General features: G+C 52.2%; 1 protein-coding gene across 3 annotated transcripts in view; it reads right to left on the bottom strand.

Moving 5' to 3' along the window:
* GATA4 (GATA binding protein 4) overlaps positions 1–14471 on the bottom strand; it is a 78405-nt gene that overhangs the window by 41151 nt on the left and 22783 nt on the right. The window contains exons 1-2 of one of the 3 annotated variants that reach the window (XM_043891405.1): positions 10540–10976; positions 5882–6977 (exon numbers count right to left, since the gene is read on the bottom strand). In XM_043891405.1, coding sequence (XP_043747340.1) covers positions 5882–6497 — 616 coding nt within the window. In that variant the 5' untranslated portion in view covers positions 6498–6977; positions 10540–10976. Of the gene's footprint in view, positions 1–5881; positions 6978–10539; positions 10977–14471 lie in introns of those variants that run through there. The other 2 variants (XM_043891407.1, XM_043891406.1) reach the window with 2 other exon arrangements.

Consider the following 14471-nt stretch of genomic DNA (forward strand, 5'->3'; position numbering starts at 1 on the left):
TTTCTGGAGAGCTTTTTGCATATTCAAAGAATATCAGTTCTTTTTTTTTTTTTCTAAACAGTGTTAATTTTTTTTAACTTCCTAATTTTTTACGCTGACAAGATATCCTATTATTTGTATGCACCATATATAGGCAAACAGTCCCCTAATAATGCGCATTTAGATTATTTCCAATTTTGCTTGGAATAACTATTACCAATGACAAACGCTGCTGCAACTAACATATGCCCTTATATTTGCAGAATCAATTCCTAGAAGTTAAATTTCCAGGTCAAGGGTATCAGTTTTGTAATTTGTCAGACATCACAAAGGGCTCTCCATAAAGGTTGTACCAATTTTCACTTCCATCCACAGGTATCAGAGTTCCTGTTTCCCGACCTCAGAGTATGTTTGTTTTCTTAGCTCATTTAGGGTAAAAAAAAAAGTAGGGAGGGATACCAAAGAAAGTGTTATCTAAAACCGTCTCCCGTGCATCATTCTACCTGAGTGCTCAGAAAGTACCTAGCAAATGTGGCTTGACCTTTCAATGGGACACAATTGGGCAGGTGACAAATCTTACCAGACGCAGTGACACACCCCTGGCTCCCCCCACACACCTTCCCCATTTAATTGGTTCTCAAGCCAGCACCAGAGTCCAGCCCCAGCTCTGACTGACCTGCTCGGGGTGGTAACCGGAAAGTTAAACAACTTTGGTTTCTCAAAGACTGACGAATCATTCTCTAGCCAAACAAGCTACTCACGAGTCTATCTCACAAAGTTACCTACATAAATGAACTGGCTCAGAAAGCAACGGGCTTTGTTGATAAGCAGTTACCAAAAGATTCTGAGAGTTTGTTTATGGTATAGGTTTGTAGAACTCACCAATACACCATAAATAAACTCTTAGAATACAGTGAATAAGACAAAGCTTTCAAAGAAACCTCCCACTAACACTGTTATACATGCATTTTGTTGTGTTATGTTTTCTTAATCAACCCTTAAAATGATTCTAAATTATTGAGATCCTTTAAAAATATAATCACTTGTTTTTCTATTACACAAAAGAATTATTATTCCATCATAAAATATATTTCCATAGCTTTCCAGTAACATCTATCACAATGTTATTTTCTTTAAGATATATTCACATATAATTTCCTGTTTCCTTTTCAGCCTTAAGTATTTACAAGCATTAATTGGCACAAAAATCAACTTTATTGTGGTGTAATGTACACACAATAAAATGCTCCCATTTTATTTATTTTTGGCAATTTTGTTTATTTTATATACTCCCATTTTATTTAATTTTGTATTCAAGGTCTCACAGCTTGCAAGATCTCAGTTCCCCAACCAGGGACTGAAGCCACACTCTGGCAGTGAAAGTGTGGCGTCCTAACCGCTAGACCACCAGAGACTTCTCAATGCTCCCATTCTATCAGTACCTGTCCACGAGTTCTGACAAACGGATGTGCCTACCTAACAGCTGTGACTGGGTCTCTACAAGGAGACAGCTCTATCACCCTGCACAGCTAACTCACACGCACACCTACGTGGACCTGAGCCCTTGAACACAGCCCCCTGGCAGATGGTCACACAGTGTATCCTTAAGAACTTTCAGTGCCCACATTCCATTTCAACAGCTACAATCCCAGGTGTGACAGTGTTCTTCTCAAGCCTAGTATCTGCTCACATAGAGCAACACGTTAAAAGGCCACAGATTTTTCGTTTTAAACCTCTTGGCCATGTTGTGTGGCATGTGGGATCTTATTCCCTGACCAGGGATCAAACCTATGCCCTCTGCAGTGGGAGCTCAGAGTCTGAACCACTGGGCCACCAGAGAAATTCGTAAAGGCATAGGCTGTTGCATTTTAGCTACCTGTACACAGTCACTCTCTCTCTCTCTCTCTCACCTTCTCTTACCCATCCTGTGACTTCTCCACCCGAAACTGTTCCAGTGGTTTCCCAAGGCTTCCAGAACCTTCTCCCACCTCACTTACTCCTCCCCATGGCCCTCCAGTTGCCTCTAGCACCCCAAGTGTGTGGTTTGACCTGGGCAGAGGATTGTGGCAACTCCCTCTTGGATCTCCACTGAAATATTTGCTAAGTGCCCAGCCTCTACCAGGCACTTAAACATGAGTGACACTCTGTACCTGGCCTCAGTAAGGTCACATAATTCCATTAGTGCAGCCTAATTCATGAATTCAATGGTGTGTCACGCACATATTGAACCTGGAATGAATTAAAGTCTATATACATTGCAGTCAAGGCAGAGTAATTCCTTCCCCCTTAGGTCCAGAGCTCTACAAAGGCCCTTGTTTGCTTTTATTACTTTGGGTTTTCCCTTATTCCAATAACCAAAAAAAGAATTCTGGCAAGATGTGAACTATTGTTAATATTAACGCTTAATACTTCATAGAAAATAGAAGTATTTGCTTCTTTCTTCTCACTGAAATTAAAAACAGCTTCTGAGTGAAGGGTGAGTTAGTCTGTGTGGTTTTACCTATAGTGATAAATATATTACTTAAACAAAAACCAAACTGGGTTGTATTATTTCATGGTACCAGGCTATGTGACTTGTAAATGAGGGCATATGTTTTCTTAATCTTTTTTCAAATTGCAGGCACTTCTGGTAAAGTTCTATTTACCCTTCAATGCCAAGTGCAGACAGTACCACTCTGGTGAAGACTTCCAGGTTCCTAGACAGAAGGGAGGCACACCTCTGTCATCTCTCCTCTGCTATCAGTTCATGGCCATAGCTCCCTGCTGAGTCACTCACTGGCCTTCATGTGTCTTTAGAGTGATCAACCATCCCCATTTGTTGGGGCCTCTCCTAGGTTTAGCATGAAACATTCCCAATCCCAAAACAAACAAACAAACAAAAAAAACCCAGTCTTGAGAAAATCAGAACTGGTCACTCTGCATGATAGCGAGTGACTGTTTAATAAAATAGCCATCATTTCTGAGATGCCAAAGCCAAGTACTTCACAAACATTACAGTATTTTTCTACTTTAAGACAACATTAAAAGTAGCTACCATCATCTCATTTTACAGAAAAAGAGAGGAGACTTAGAGAGGTAAGTACCTTGCCCAAGGTCACAGAGGCACCTGGACTTGAATCTAGGTTTGCCTTTGTCACACCCAACACTGTATTGGGTCCTAGGTGTTGCGGTTATCATTTTGTTGTCTGACTCTGTGACCCCACAGACTGTAGCCCACCAAGCTCCTCTGTCCGTTGGATTCCCCAGGCAAGAATACTGCAGTGGGTTGCTATTCCCTTCTCCAGGGGATCTTTTCCACCCAGGGACTGAACCTGTGTCTCCTTCACTGACAGACATGTTCTTTACTGCCAGGCTATCAGGGAAGCCCTTCATTGGGTCCTAGGACCTGGTGCTCATTCCACACAAGCAAGCTCTCAAAAAATATAGAATCAATCTTCATCCTTCTACCACTCAGCATCAGTTAACATGCCAGTGATGGTCCTTGATAAAGCTATGAGGCATTTACAAGAAGGCTCATGTGATGGAAGGAACATATAAAAATACATGTACATATGCTGCTTTTAACTGGCTTTGATATAAGTGCCACTGGAGAACACACTGGAGATGTGAATGCCAACAAATTCAACATGCCTCCTCCCCTCACACAGATAACATGGAACCTTTTGTAACTTGACCACTTAAAACACTTGGCTGTGCCCAGAAGAGAAACTCCAACTGCTTGGCCAGACCCAACGGCTGTCTTCAGGTGGGACTTGCTGAACTAGCAGGACACAGCACAGAGCACACTTCTCAGCAACACCAGGCTTCTCAGCAAGGATGCCGTCCCTAAAGGTCAGCTTGCTGGCACTGGAACGTGGGACACTTTACTGACTCCAATACCCTCCTGCCTGGCGGGGGTCACATTTTCTAATCTTAATACTCACTGAGTGCACTTCTCAAACGGTACTTTTTTTTTTTTTTTTTTAAACATTGCTGCAGCTGTAACTCTCATGACCACAAAGGATCCCCCATCTTTGGATTTCAGACTTCTCTTTCTTCCTCTAACACCAAATTCTCAGTCCAGGATCACAGGAGTTTAGGAAGCAATCTCTCCAACCCACTCCCAAATTAAAAGAAGTAAAACTACGTGAACCATTCCTATTTTAAAATGGAAGTTCTAGAGTGAGTTCTAGAGAGAACTCAGGAGAGTTCCAAGAATGGGAGTCCTCAGGGGCCCACCCCCAGTAAGCCCACCTCCAACTGCCATTGTATGGAGATGCTGACCGGCTATCTCTCAAGGTCTTCCCAGGGGCCAGCATCCTGGGGGAGGCGGGGGGTCCTCCTCCCTGGGGATGGGAGGGGTGCGTCTGGCTCCCCCATGAGGGGGAGGGGGAAACTGGGCGCCACATCCACGGTTAATCAGTTTACCTAAGATGTGTATTTGGTCCGACACCCCTAAGGACCTTCCTAGGCCACCCAGGGTCAGAGAATAATGTAAAAACCTTCAAAGCCTGGATCCTTCATGGAGCCAGCCCAAGACTGGAAACCTGGGAGGGACAAAGCTTTTCTCTTCAAAGTGAGAACAAATGCGGAAGGATTTAGCACTTAGTAGGCAGTCAATAAATGTTAACTTTATTTCTCAAGTCTGGGCTCCCCCTCCCCCTCTAAAGCCACTTCCATCCAAACCCGATTCTGTCCCTTCCTGAAATTCCACAGCACCAAAGGACTTTAGGATTCTGAATTAGTGGTGCCACTTCCTTTTCCTCTCAGCACGGAAGCCCTTCCTGGGACTTCATTTCATTCATCTGTAAATCAGGCCAAGGGGTACACGCATGCTGTCCTTCTCAGGTCTGACATTCAAAGGAACTATAACATTGTGCCCGTTACAATTATAACTTCTAACCCCAGTGCCGGGGACAGCAGGAGGCTGAAACGTGGATCTTCGGCACAGCCTCCACAGGTGGGCATCATAAAGAAGCACCTGTGTGCCAGGACTTCCTATGCCCAGCTTCCTGTGTGCCAGGATACCCACCTGGGGAGCGCTTCTAACGCAGCCCTGGGCACCTCGGTCTGGCCGAGCAGCCCAAGGTCACAATACACTCTGGCCCTGATATGTCCCAGAGACACACCCCGGGCACTGACCCAATTCAATCCATCTCCATTGCTGTGCTTAGGCGCTCAGTCCTGTCTGACTCTTTGCGACCCCATGGACTGTAGCCCGCCAGGCTCCTCTGTCCATGGGGATTCTCCAGGCAAGAATACTGGAGTGGCTTGCCATGCCCTACTCCAGGGCATCTTCCCAACCCAGGGATCGAACCCAGGTCTTCCTCATTGCAGGCCACCAGGGACGCCCTCTCCATTGCTAGGGTCCCTCATTTGTTCCCGGTGTGAAACACCCAACAGGAAAATCTGCCGCCCAGAGGGATCCTCCAACTGAGCCGCCAAATGGGGGCCAGAAGACGTTGGGCCCAAGCCATGGAATGAGTTTCCTGCGGAGGGCTGAGAGGAGGTGGGAGCAGAAAGCCGGGGGTCTCGGCGCTGTACACCAGGGGCCTCCTCAGTCACCCAAAAATGGGCGCTGCCTGGGTGCACGGCGGCCCAGACACATCCCACGCCTGGGGCCGCGCGGAGGGCTCCCTCAGCCCCCGCCACCCTGCAGTCGTCTCTCCGGCTCAGAGGAGGATGTAGAGGGCAGGCCCGATCTCACTGAACAGAATCTGGGCTCCTTGGAGCTGTGACCTTCGCCGCCACCATCGCCCTGGCCGCCCGGTTCGGCCTCCCGGTGTGCTTTCCTTGGAAACTCACGCATCCCTTCGATCTTCTGCCCCAACCCCCACATATCTGTGAAAAATTAAATGCCCCAAACAGGGCTCGGGGCTGCCTCTGTTCCGGCCCCGGTACTCGCGCGGCATGCAGCACTCACCGAGATTGGGGTGTCGCGCGGCGGGGTTGGCTCGGCCGGGCAGGCTGTGCAGGACCGGGCTGTCGAAGGGTCCGGCGGAGGCGGCGGCGGCCGCGGCCCAGGACGCGCCCACGTCGGCCATGTAGGCGGGGTAGGGGCTGGAGTAGGAGCCCGCGAAGCCGGCTCGCCCGTACTGCTCGCGGCCCGCCAGGCCCGCGCCGGCAGCCCCGCCGCCACTGCTGTAGGCCGCGGCTTCCCGGGCCGCGGCGGCGGCGGCGGCGGCAGCCAGGGACCCGGTGGTGCCCGGGAAGGAGAAGCGCGGCGACACGGGCGGCGGGGTGTAGGCGGCGCCCTCGGCTCCCGCCTGGCTCCAGCCTGGGCTGCCCTGCTGCGTCCCGGGCCCCGCGCCCGACGGCGCGGCTCCCGAGCTGCCGCCCGAGGCGGCCCCGGAGGCCGCGCCCCCGCCTCCGCCCTGGAGGTAGGACAGGCCGAGCACCGAGGAGGGCACCCGCGGCGTGGGCACGTAGACCGGCGAGGACGCGGCGCCCGCCCCGTGCATGAAGGCGCCCGGGCCGCCCGCCTCGTAGGGCCCGGGAGGGGGGCCGTGGTTGGCGGCCATGGCCAGGCTCTGGTACATCGCCCCCCGCGCGCTCGCAGCGTCCGAGTCCTCGGGCCGAGGAGCAATGCGGAGAGAGAAAACAGTAACACACAAATAAAAAACAAACAAACAAAAAAACGAATAACGTACAGGGGAGGGGCTGTCAAAAAAACCCGAAGATCAAAAATCAAAGGTCAAAAAAAAAACAAAACAAATCCTTCAAAAATATATGCATATTAAATCCAGCGTTGAGCAAAAAGACTCTGAGGTTCTGGTTTACTCAGGAAAATCCCAAATTGAATTTGTGGCTGTTCCCCGAGGTGGTGGAGTTGAGGGGTGGGGGGCGAGCCCACTCTGAAAGGTCCTAGAGGATCCGAAGGCGCGGGATGGCGCCCGGGCGCGGAGCTCCGGCAGGGTGACGGCCGCTCGTCAGAACACCCCGGCTGGGCACAGGGTGCGGTAGGCTGGCTCCAAGGCTGAGGGCCGGGCCGGCTCCCTTCCTCCGAGATGCAGCCGCGTCTAAACAGGGAACGACAGAGGGAAACAAGTTCATCCAGTGCTTTCAGGGCCCATTTCCCCGAAGCCTGGATGCTTCTCTCGCCCGACAAACAGAATCGCCACTCTCAGGGGCCCAGCGCCTCGGAAAGCTGACTGCAGAGGCCCGTGGGGCCTGACTGCTGCAAGGAAGCCTCAGGGAGGGGCGCCTTAGAGGTGTAGGGCTCTCCGGTTATTGGACGTGTAAATTACTGGTTGTGATCGCGATCAGGGTTTTTCTTTTTTGCATTGCTTGTCAGGAAGGACTTTAATTTTACCTTATTTCTAGCATATTCTTGTCACAGTATTTTAAAAGACCAAGGGTTTCCGGCTTCCACGAAGAGCCTAGAAATCTAAGAAATCTCTCCCCAACTCCTTTCTCCCCCCACCTACCCCCAACTGATCCTGACTGTGAAAGAACTTTAGATTGCGCAGGGAAGACACAAACTTTATAAAATAAAAAAACCCAGCAACCTAAGAAACTTTTGTTTGCAATCTTTTTTGTTTGTTTGGTTTTTTTTTTTTTTTTTTGCTTTTAAACTAGAGGCAGATTCTAAATATTTATAAATGAACACAGCGTCTGGTAAATCTCAGTGAAAAGGTTTGTGAACTCTTATCTATACAACTATACAATGTGGACATCAAATTAGACAAGATACACGTTTCTTACAAATAGTTTTATTTTGGAGATTTTGCAGACTGGATATTAAGATGAGAAAAGTAAGAGAAATGTACAATCACTTTACAGAACTACAGAACTCACTGGATCTCCAATTCATTGAGTGGGTTTTTCATATGGAATCACAGGTCCACTCACGTATGGAATCAGAACGCCAATGAGACTGCTTGGGGGACAGAAACAGTTTGTAGGACTTGATTATTTCCTTGCATCCTGTGTTTGATTTCACCAGGCAATTTTTCTGATAAAAACTAAGCGTGCTACGTTCTGAAGCACCTGCTTGGTTCCAGGTCATTTTCTTCACAATTCCACTAAGTAGAAGTTTCTCTCCTCATTTTACAAAAGGCAGAACTGAAGCATCCAAAAGTTTTAAAACTCCTCTAAGATCAAAGTACAATTAAAAGGGGGTGGGGGACAAGATCTGAAGGACTCCAGAGTTTAAGTTTGTCCGGTCCATGCCCACTTTTCTCCTTAAGAAAACGCAGCTACTCTTAACAATGTGTTTTTTTTTTTATTGCAATAGCAAACTTATAGAGTTATTAACTGAATTATGTACTAAATCCAGGCTCTGCCACTTACTAAATGAATGACTGTAGACACATTACTTAACCCCGGTGCTTCAGTTTCTTCATTTGCAAAAATTCAAATAGTAAAGGTAATTACCTTGTAGGGTCACTGTGAGGATTACAAATTCTATATACTCGGCTATTATTACTATTACAGATAAAGAAAGTGCTTCCGATGTAGTATGTACTATAATAAATGGTCATCTTTATTCTAGTAAAAAGTTTTGGAAATGGAATTTCTAATATAATGCTTTTCATCACTTTTACATCACTAGTAATAATGGGATAGCACTATATTATATAGTCATATGTTAACTCTTAAATGGTTTATTATTTGCTTTCAAAACTCTGATAAATTATTGGTTTGGTGAACATTTCCTTACAGTAAGAAGTTTAGTTAGAGGATGGATATTAAAAAATTTGACCTGAGATAATCAACTTTCCCCTTCAAAAATGAATTTAAAAAATTAGTACCTAAAGGAATACCTAGGCTTCAATAAGTAAATTACACAGGTTTACCTTAATAAAATATTCAGTATTTAATTTTAAAATCCAATAGTTGATCTATTTCATTGAATTTTCTGGAATACCCCCTCAGTTCTAAAACAAACATTATACATTTCTTTTCTCACATAGCTGCAGGAAAGGAAGATTTATAATTTTGTAATCCAACTTCCAATATACATACAGATGCTAACTTAACAAGCTTTAAAATGTAAACGCTGAAAATGCCATAAATCCAACATTTGTCTTTACTGCATTCTCTGCCTTTTTAAAATGGCTGATACATTACCTAAGAGTTGGATTACTGAACAATAGAAGGTGGAGAAAATACCACCCTAGACCTTTCTGTTAAGACAAGAAATTAACTACTCCCTTTAAAAGAAAGTTGCTTGTTTCTGTAATTGAGACTCCGATGCAGGCCACCCGGAGAGGATACAGACAGAACTCCTGAGAATGGCAGAAAAGGTCTGGCCTCTGGAGATTGAGGCTTGTGCCCAGTTGTCCCTCTCCTCCTGATCACTCATCCCAGTTCACCCCCGATTCACAGGCCGGACAGGAATGCTTTTTTTCCTTACTGAGTTAGCGCACAGCCCTTTTCTGATAAATTCCTGCCAGCGGGGAGGATGGAGAGTGCCCTAACGTTCCCGTCCATCTACAGTCACTGTTGCTCCTTCGGTTCTGCTGGCGCCTTCACCCCGCGGCCTGCTGCCTAGAAAACTGTCACACCCGATCGCACACACTAGCCGGCAATAATGAACCTGAGGGGGACGTGGAGATCCAGAAGTGGGGGTGGGTGGGTGGGAATCACCCCGTCACTCCAATAAAAACTTTCTCTCTTTTAAAGCCTCTAACCTGCTCTAGGCTGCAGTTCCTTTTATGAGAAACACAGGAAATACTTCCCCGAGGCGCTTCCCCAACCTTCCCGGCAGCGCTGGCCCGGACTCCCACCAGCCCTGGGTCCCTCCCCACCCTCTGCGACCAACCCCAAGGCCCCTCGTTCTCTCAGCCTGGGGGCAGCTCACCACCTGGGCATCCTCTGCCCCCCTAGGTGACCCCCCAGCCCTAAGTAAAGCGACAGAATTTCGTGGACGGGGTGGCTAGCCCTGGCCAGTTGAGGGACATCACTGCTCTCCGCCGGGTTCCCGCCCTTCCCCACCCCCCACCCCACCCCACCCCAGCTAATCGCATCCAGAAGGGCTGTGGGTGGCTGGGGTTGCTAGCTTCGTGAGGGGCGTTTAGTTCCCTGGACCCCGGATAGGAAGACTAGGAGGCGTAAAAAGAGCGGGCGCTCAGCAGCCATTCCCGACTTCTGAGCGCCTCCCGGGGGCCCCGAGGCCCAGCTGCGCCGCCTCCCACCGCCACTCGGTCGCCCATGGGCGACAGTCCTCCGTCTGAGTCTCTCCGTGTTCGAGCCGCCGGGCGGCCGGTCCCGGGTCAGTTGGTCAGGGTGATTTCTCACGGCCATCATCGCCACCAAGGCCCAGTCCTGCGAGGTGCAGACGAGGGCTGGGAAATCCGCACGAGGGGCGGGGATTAAAAACGTCCAAGTTCACACAGAAAGAATCCAGAAGCCCTTAGATGATCCCTCTCCACTTTCCCCCTAAATCTCGCTTAGTTTTAAAGAAACTGCTAAACCAAAGGAGAGCCGGCTCTGGGCAAGGTTAGGGACCGGGGATGATCGACGTCTCCTTTCCACCCGCTAGTTACCTCTCTCTACTCCCAGGCAAGCCCGCGCGGAGGAGATCGGGGTTCCGCGACTAGGGAGAAAGAGCCGGGAGAGGGATGGGAAAAGCCGTACCTGCCCGGGCTCGAGCTTCCTGGAGGCCAGCGCGCGCTCCCCCGGGCGCCGCGGCAGCTCGGGCGGCAGCAGAGCTCCCGCAGCCTCCCTGCCTGCCGCCGCGGAGTCCCCCGGCTCGCGGCGCGGAGCCCCTGGCCCCTGCGCTCCCGCTCGCCGGCGTTGACTGGCCCGCGGGAGTCACGTGCAAGGGAAGGGGGCGGGGGGTGCGCCGAGGCGGCTGCACAGCCACCCGGCGCCGGGCTGCGGGGCTGTTCAAAAAACTCCCCCAGCAGGCAAAGTCCAGGAGCTGGGAGCTCCTCGGGAAACGCCAGAGTGCTTCCGCCGGGGCGCGGGACTTCACCCCACCGCCCTGCCTGAGGTCGATTCGGTTTTGCGGGTTTGCCCTGGGTCAGCTTTATTAATGAGACCTCCCCCACCTTCCACCTCGTCCTTCCTCCCCACGCCTCCTGGTGGTCGGGTTCCAGCCGAGGCTAGGGACGCGGTGGGCGAGGGGCGGGGCTGATATGGGGAAGGTGACCTCTTGGGAGCGACCCCGGCTCGGGTGTGGGGCACTAGGTCACCGGGGAGTGCCCCAGCTGGCTGCAAGGCTCCGGGTGATAGTGGGTAGTAGGGATCCTCGTAGTCCAAGATCCCGGGTAGGTGGAAGAGACACCAAACTTGGATGGTCTTCCTCAATCAGAGCGCGGAGACCTAACCCGCCCTCCCTTTCACCTTCGCAGTAGCCCAGGGAGTCCGTGAGGCTCTTGCCTACAGTTTTGTATTTATGCAAAAAGTCCACGCTTTCATGGCGAAGCTCCCAGCCCCTGCGGCCTCCTGCCTTCAGATCTTTCCGTTTTCTCTGCAGTCTGCGGCGCCGCCGCACTAATCTAAGAGACTTAGGAGGGGCTCGGGGAGCTCGGCAATCCAGCGGGGCTTCTCCGACGAGAGGACGCTTCCAGGGGCTTAGCACCCCGCCCCGAGCCGGGACGAGAAGGGTGGCAGGCCTGAGTTTGAGTCGGCGTCAGTGCCTAGAGGCCCCAGCGCAGCGGGGCTGTGAGCCGGAGAGTCCCTCAGACAGGTCTAAAGGTTAATAGAGCAATCACAGGGCCCTATTACCGCGTAAAAATAACCCATCGATTACCGCAGCCTTCAGCTCCAGATAACAGCCGGCCGGTGGCTCTCAAGCTTTCGGTTAAACACCCCCCCACCCGCCAAAGGTCGCGTTTCTATCCCTAGCGCAGGTTTCTCAAGCCAGATTGGAGGGGTCGGGAGGGGGCCAGGATACCTCCCTGCAAGAAACCTGTGCGCCTCCGAAGTAAGGGTACAAGGCGAGACCCGCTTCCGCAGTCGATAATCGGTCTTGGATTCCCGGCCTGCGCAAGGGCGATCCGGGCGCCGAGAACCAGGCTAGGATTCGGGGCTGGCTGGAAGGAAACCCCCAAAGGGCTCGTGGCCAACTCGTGGGGATTCTCAGGAAAATCCCGGAGGAAGGACTGAGCGCGGCTGCGCGGGGAAGTCTCTTCCCTGAGCGAAAGGTGCGGAGATCTAGAGGGGCTCAGGCGAAAGAGAGAAAACTGAGGTGCCCAGCAGAGGGGCGGAAGGGCTGCGCGCTGGCTGGACGGACCGACGCGGCTCCCTGGGCTGCTGCCCGCCGGGTCCCTTCGCGCCCTGGAAGCTGAGGGTGGCGTGCTAGGGGGTCGGTCCTTTCTCCAGCTTCCCCCAACTCCTCGCCAGCGCCTTGCAGAGTTCGGCGCTGCATATCCCAGGCCTGGGAACTCAAGGCGGGGAGGTGTCCTGGGGATCCCCGAGGCTGGACCTGGGGAAAGGCGATTTCGCCGGGACACTCCGACCAGCGCACTTTCAGATGCAGCCGGGAAGGGTACACGGCCCCTGCGCTCTTTGAAACGGGTCCTCCTTCCCACTGGAGTGAGCGAGAAAGCCACCAAGGAAAAGGCCTGCGTCAGGGGCCTAGGAGGGCTTCCTCAGGACTTGAAAGGCTGAGCCCAGACGAGCAGGAAGCTACGTCGGCATCTCTCTTCTCCCTGGAAATTTGTGGCTCCAGCGATGCCCCAAGTCTCAGAGCTGCCTCCCGCGCGCGCGACCCCCAGAGGGCGAAAAGGGATGAACCTGGAGACTGGACCTTGGAGCTTAGCATCTGGTGGAGCGGCCATCTGGGAGTCCTCCCCAAAGCCAAGGACATGGCCGCTCCCACCCAGGCTACCTCCACAGTGCCGGGTCGGCCGCAGCGCCAGAGCGCGTGCTGCGGGTCGCATTAGCCGGGTAACCAGCGGCGACCCTCGCCCCACTCCCCGCACCCCCAGTCTCCCGTGCAACGGAGAGGTCACTTAGTCCCTGCTGTATGTGGCTGTTGTGAGACCCGGATGGAAGAGCCTGCTTTTTCTAAGAGCTTCCTTTCGAGGCAGCCGGGATTCACTAGGGGGCCGCTCCAGGCAAGGCCTGCGACAGAGCTCCTTTACCACACCCCACCCCCCAACCCCCGACCCCCGGGCCGTCCTGTGTGCTGAAGCCCGGGAGTCCATGAAAGATTCCTTGCTTCTACGAAGGCTACTGGGACCGGGTATTTTGTGTCGATGTATTCTGTGTGCCCCCCCCCTCGCTTTGGGCCCAGCGCCCCAAGTTTCTTCCCAAAGGGCCCAGCTCAAGGACAGTCCAGAGGGTGGTTGGCGAGCCGCCCGCTCTTTTAGGGTGTTTCTTTTTCCCTCGCTCCCTCCCTCCTTCCTTCGCTCGCCCCCTCCCTCCCTTGGGCGAGGCGGGAGCCGCCGGGGCCGGCTCGCCGTTGCCAGGAGCAGAGAGCATTTCAAGGCCTCGCTGGCCCGCGGGCTGGAGGAGGTTTATCGGCTGCCGCTAAATTCCCAGGCTTCTCCCACGTTCAGGAGGCCGCTAGGAAGGGGGGCCGGGGTGGGGGGCGGTTGTGCTTGGAGGTTCGGACTCCTGGCTATTTTTAAGGAGAAGGCTCTGAACTGGCCTGGGATATGGCCCAACCCCGTTCACGTCCTCTTTCCGCTTTTCTTTCCCATAGTCTGCAAGGAAAATATAATACTGTGAAATTCTTTGACCTCTTTTACTAGGAGTCTGGGTCTACTGAAGAGTCAAGTGGTGAGATTTTTAGAGAAATAAGAATTACTAAGATGTGCTTTACGCTTAAAAAAAAAAAATCTCTCGAGGACGCAAGAATAAGATGCGTTTTCTTGCTCCATTAAGACCTCTGGGACTTGAGCCGGTCCATACCTTAGAGACAGGTTTGTAGGCAGGACAAAGGGATCGGAACTCTAGTTCCCTGAAAAAGAAATTAATAAGCAGTGGACGATAGGATTCACAGTGGCACCAGCGAGGGTCTCTCCGTGTGGGGTTCTCCGATTTCCTGGTGGGACCGGAGCGGGCTTGCCTTAAGCTAAGCACGAGACGGTGCCACAATCTCGGTTCTGGCTGATGCAGTCGTTGGGGACCCCGCGGAAATCAGCCTCGGCGGCCGCCAGCCCTAAAAACCATCGACGCCTGAAAGAACAACGGGCCCCCAAAGTCTTCTAATCAAGAAACCCGCAAAGAGAACCAGGGCGGGGACCGGAAAAGTCACCCTCGTCCTGTGTAGCGAGTTCCTCCGAGGTGTGGACGATACTCTGCGAATCTGTGCAGACGGACTCTGGGCAGACGGGCAAAGGGACCCGCGCTGAAGCGTTTGCCGGCTCCAGTCCCCTCGCCGCCCTCCAATTCCCCCCGCCGGGCCTGGCGCTGCGGGCAATCCCTTCTCCCTCTCCGACAGTCGGTCCTCACTTGCGGAGCCCGCACTGAGCGCAGCGCAACCCTCCGCGAGTGGAGCACCGAGGACCAGGGTGCGGAGCAGGGCCGATCCCCATGGACGGAAAAATGCAGAACGAATTAAGCTAGTAGACCTTCTTTCCCTCCTGAGCCCTGGGCCTTGGCACTGGGAATCC

This window comes from Cervus elaphus, chromosome 29 (genome assembly GCF_910594005.1).
Source record: "Cervus elaphus chromosome 29, mCerEla1.1, whole genome shotgun sequence".
Taxonomy (NCBI): Eukaryota; Metazoa; Chordata; class Mammalia; order Artiodactyla; family Cervidae; genus Cervus; species Cervus elaphus.